This window comes from Taurulus bubalis, assembly GCF_910589615.1.
Source record: "Taurulus bubalis genome assembly, chromosome: 14".
In the NCBI taxonomy this organism is placed as follows: domain Eukaryota; kingdom Metazoa; phylum Chordata; class Actinopteri; order Perciformes; family Cottidae; genus Taurulus; species Taurulus bubalis.
The window spans coordinates 1426604-1431882 of record NC_136602.1 but is presented as its reverse complement, the minus strand read 5'-3'; the positions used below and the strand labels follow the sequence as shown (position 1 = coordinate 1431882).

General features: G+C 41.5%; 1 protein-coding gene across 1 annotated transcript in view; it reads right to left on the bottom strand.

Annotated features, from left to right (window-relative positions):
* Nucleotides 1-1454: 1454 nt before the first annotated feature.
* Nucleotides 1455-5279, bottom strand: part of LOC306747237 (mitogen-activated protein kinase kinase kinase kinase 3-like) — a 26470-nt gene continuing 22645 nt past the window's right edge. Inside the window, exons 28-34 of the mRNA XM_079230275.1 lie at nucleotides 4603-4774; nucleotides 3937-4005; nucleotides 3734-3826; nucleotides 3535-3605; nucleotides 2825-2880; nucleotides 2677-2727; nucleotides 1455-2042 (exon numbers count right to left, since the gene is read on the bottom strand). Coding sequence (XP_079086401.1) covers nucleotides 1955-2042; nucleotides 2677-2727; nucleotides 2825-2880; nucleotides 3535-3605; nucleotides 3734-3826; nucleotides 3937-4005; nucleotides 4603-4774 — 600 coding nt within the window. The 3' untranslated portion in view covers nucleotides 1455-1954. The remainder of the gene's footprint in view (nucleotides 2043-2676; nucleotides 2728-2824; nucleotides 2881-3534; nucleotides 3606-3733; nucleotides 3827-3936; nucleotides 4006-4602; nucleotides 4775-5279) is intronic.

The following is a 5279-nucleotide window of genomic DNA, read 5'->3' as shown; positions in this document are numbered from 1 at the left end:
CGAATGTGTGAATAAAAACATCTGAAGAGAGTTTTTAACATCTGCTCACGAACCGGAAGAAGTTCAGCTGTTACACATTTCTGTGGGAATTTCCTACAAGAACTTCACAGGAGATAATAATAATAATAATAATAATAATAATAATAATAATAATAATTTACATCCTCACGTGGATTCATGCTCGTTTTAGTTTGTTGTTTTGGAGAAAGTCGTCGTTCAGCTCTTCATTTTACTTTTAAATGTGTTTAATCTGACCTCATGTGCTCCAGTCCTCGCTTATTAAATCTACGTAAACATTATTTATTAAGTATTCATGTAACAGAGCAGCTCGCTTTACTTTTATTCGTCCACAGAAGTTCAGTTTAATGCTGTTATTGTTATTAAGTACGGAAGCCCTGAGAGGCCAGAGAGAACATGCGTAGGCTTTTCTCTTGAGTTTATGACTTCAGAACAGGCGGGAAGAAAATATGTTTTTTGCCAGAATAATATTTAAAATGTTGTATTTTTTTTGACATTTCTGTAAAACAGGTGGGATGTTGTTTTGGCAAATGCAAAAAATATTTGTTTAAGTGTTTATTGTTGTGATATAAATTGTTCTAAAAAGTATTTAAAGCATTTCTTTTTTAATTTCAGGAGAATTTGAAACGCACCTGAAAGAAAGACACGACCTTTTAGTCCCTCAGTGCTGTGCTTCTGCCTCTTGTGGCCAAAACCAGCATTACAACTACAACTCAATTATGTTTATTTTTCACCTGTAATATATTTTAGACAAATTCAAAAACGGATTAGTTTCCTTTTCTGCGTCTCTTGGCTTCCGTACTCGTTCATCAAAAAGATCTTCTGAATAAATATAAATTATTTTATTTCCTTCCGTGTGAATCCATGTTTTTAAAATTGGGTATTAATATTCCGTTGGTGCTCTTTTCAACCGTCACTCGTTAAAGACCAGATCCGTATGTGACTGCATATTCTACACACACACACACACACACACACACACACACACGGTCATATATTATAATGACATCACATTTGCTTGTTAAATACCTTTTTCTCTGTGCAAATTTGTAACACCAGTGGTTCAATAAAAAAAAGAAATGAAAACAAAAGTAGCAAACTAAAAAAAAAAAAAGGAGGGATCAAAACAAACCGACAGACTGAGCCCTGTAACCGTCGCTGCGTCTTCACGGGTCTCTGCTTCCTGACCCGCGTCACATGATCGGGGAGAACCAGGAAGTGGGCTTCACTCCTCCCCGTGACCTACACGTCTTTTTTTAGTGTTCATCTCTGTCAAAAAAATACTACATTTATATTTACAACAATTAAATAGGAGGTCGATTAAGCACTTTGTGTGGTGACGTGTCGATGCTAGCTAGCGGAGGTGGCTACAAGCTTCTTACTGTTTATCCTTAAAAAAAACAAAAAAACAAATAAAAACAGGAACGCCATCCTGGTTGTTAAAGTTACATCATGCCACAATAAATAAAGGTGTAGTTTAAAAATAAAGTAAAAAGGGAGGAGGGAGGAGACGCTGAAGGACTTCTGTGCTCTTCAGTGAAGCTTTAGCGCACGTAGCATGTAGCATAGCATAGCATAGCATGGCATAGCAGTAGTAGTAGTAGTACGTGGAGGACTCGTAGTAGAAGTAGTGTCGGACCTCTGTGCAGGAGGGAGAGGTGGGATGGAATCAGGAAGGACTCCCGGCTGACCTCAGACCAGCGGTTTCTAAGCCCCGCCTCCAACTACGACGCTAAACTAAAACACAGGAAGCACCGCGGCGCGGCTTTTATTTACTTAAAAAACAAAACGACCGAGAGCCCACATGTGCTCCGGCACACGGGAGGTCAGCGGTAAAGTTTGGGCTGAGTGAGTGTGTGTGTGTCTCACTCCCCTGTGTTGCATTAGTGGTGGTAGAGAGTGTGTTAACGTGTGTGTGTGTGTGTGTGTGTGTCTCTCAGTAGCTGTTTTCATGGCCTGCCAGGATGTAGAGGTTGCTGTGGGCTGTAGGGTTGTCTGTCGGCCGGCTCTCCAGGACCACCACCCTGCAACACAAACACAAACACACACACACACACACACACACACACACACACACACACACGCACAGACAGACACACACACAGACACACACACACACACACACACACGCACACACAGACACGCACACACAGACACACACACACACTGCTTAGTTCAAGGTCACACTAGTCCCAGTCCCCTTAAACACAGACCCACACAGGACCCGGTCCCCTTAAACACAGACCCACACAGGACCCGGTCCCCTTAAACACAGACCCACACAGGACCCGGTCCCCACTCTGTCATATGGAAGGATTCTTAAACACACATTCCCACGTCTTCACATTTAAAATGAGACAATAAAAAACCCCAAAATCATCCAGTCAACATCAACGCAGCTCACAGCCACGACGTGTGTAATTCTTTTGTAATTGTGCATTTCTTAATTTGTGTTTCCCGGCCGAACAGAAGAACCAGAAGATGATTTTGGGGTCTTTGCTAGAACCCCGTCAAACCCTCTCCCCGTCCCACAGCGTTAGGAAGCTCCCGATCAGAGACGCCAGAGACATCCGAGACGTCAGAGACATGAGAGACAACATCAGAGACGTCGGGGAGTCCCTGACAGAAAGGAGGCGGGGCTTAGAGCAGCGAGTGTACCTGGGCAGAGCGAGGCCTCTCTCGGTCTCTGGATCTCTACAGTCGGTACGTCTTCAGTGGTGAGACATCAGAGAGGGTGTTAGCAGAGACGTGTGTGTGTGTGTGTGTGTGTGTGTGTATGTGTTTACGTGAGTGTGTGTGTTCTCACCTGTCTGAGCCCAGTAGTCTGAAGATGCGTGTGCTGTCAGAGATCTCCTGCGTGATCTGATGAACGTGAGACCAGAAAACATCATTTTACTGATCGTTCAAACAGAAACTAAATAAAATTCTAAATAAAACTCTGTCTTTGAAAAATATATAAATATTAATAAATATATATATATATATTAATATAAATGTATTTATGAATAAATATATATATAATATTTATAGATATATATATATAATTTTGTATACGTGTACATTCATGACGTCAAGTGTAAACACCAGAATTATTATATTATAATTAATATTAATATATTATATATATATTAATATTATATATATACACATGTATTTATTTATAAATAAATATGTATTTATAAATATATATAAATTTATGTTATATTTATGAATAAATATATACGTAATATTTATAGATAAATATATATTTTGTTTTAAACGTGTACGTTCATGACGTCGAGTGTAAACACCAGAAAAAAAACCTATAAAAAAACGAATGGAATATTTATCTCCTCTAATGAGAAAAGAGGGCGTCGTCTATTTCAGCGTGTTTTCAAACTGAAGGACCAACACATGATCGATCAGCGGAGCGTGGATATATAATATTTTACACGTATGCTCCTGAACACAACTTCAACCAGCAGCGGTTCTCTACGGACACTTTGACTGTTCTCGTGTTGTGGGGTTGAATCCCACCTCGTTGGTCTTGAAGCTGCGTCCCTGCATGCCGTGCCTCCAGAAGGCCAGAACGCTGTCCTGCAGACACACTGGAACCAGAACCAGAACCACACGTTATGCACGACGCGTGGCAACAGGCATCGGTAAAGACGTTTGGGTCTCTTGGTTTAGGTCGCGGGTTCTTTTCATGCGATTTAAACTACGTGTGGCTCTTTACCCGTAGCTTCGATCTGGAAGTTGAAGGTGAGCTCAGCTGACAACTTCCTGCTGGATTTCAACCGGCCCTGGAGGTTCACGATCTTTATACTCCCTGTGAGGGGGAGAGAGAGGGAGAGGGGAGAGAGAGGGAGAGGAGGTGGTAAATCATCACAGTAAAAGCGGCACGGCGTGGTGTGAACGGCGTGGACAGCAGTGACTCACGGTCCAGGCAGACCAGGATGGTGTCTCTCTCCAGCTGAGTGACGTGGATCACACAGGTCTGAGGCGTGTCTGTAGGGAGAGACGACAGCGTCACGCCATGTGGGACACACGCTAGTTTAACAGATTAAAGGGACAGTTCAGGTGTTCAAAGTGTGTTTGTGTGACGCGCTGCAGTGTATTACTACACAAGAAGAACTGCTGTGGACGTTTAGACACAGAAAAGAATCAACGTCAGTTTAAGTGTAAGAGCAACTCTTCATGTGTTGAAGCTGCATTCTCTCTCCTGACCACCAGGGGGCGACTCCTCTGGTTGTATAGAAGTCTATGCTTCATGTGTTAAAGCTGCATTCTCTCTCCTGACCACCAGGGGGCGACTCCTCTGGTTGTATAGAAGTCTATGCTTCATGTGTTAAAGCTGCATTCTCTCTCCTGACCACCAGGGGGCGACTCCTCTGGTTGTATAGAAGTCTGTGCTTCATGTGTTAAAGCTGCATTCTCTCTCCTGACCACCAGGGGGAGACTCTTCTGGTTGTATAGAAGTCTGTGCTTCATGTGTTAAAGCTGCATTCTCTCTCCTGACCACCAGGGGGCGACTCCTCTGGTTGTATAGAAGTATATTTCTCTCTCTCACACTTCTAAGCACCCTCTAACAGAACCGGTCCTCACTTGCTTCCGTGAACCAGGAGGAGGTAGAGTTCGGGTTGACGGTTCCGAACCGGACCACCTGGCTGAGCTCGGTTCCTTTGCTGACCGCCACGCAGATCAGAGGGTAGGTCTGCTCCGGGACCACCAGCATCTCAAAGACCTCCAACGGGCACGGCAGCGGGAAGTCGATGTTCTGTGGAAGCAGACGGAGAGAACGTCAGCAGAATGTCAGCAGAACGTCCTGCTAGAAAACCTCGAGATGTAGATAAAGACAATTTTCAAGCTTCGTTTTAAGTAAAAATCTTAAGAACAATTTTATTTGAGAATGAAGAAAAACATTTTGAGATTAAAAAAAGATTAAAAATAAATAAAAAGTTAAGAAGAAAACATTTTAAGTAAAGGAAGTAAAGCATTTTTTTTTAGAGAATACAAAACAAAAAACTAAAATGCTCAACATTTCTATTTACTTTAATCCGTAAAAGAAAATGTTGAGCTTTTCTTTTTTTTAATAATGACAAAGAATAATAACACTAAATAAATTTGAGAAAAAAAAAAAGAAAAACAAAACATGTTAATATTAAAAGAATTAAGATTAAAACACGAACGCGTCTGGCAGAAAACGAAGCTTGAAATGTGTTCTTTTTTTTTATGTTGAGAACAATTTTATTTGAGAATGAAGAAAAACATTTTGAGATTAA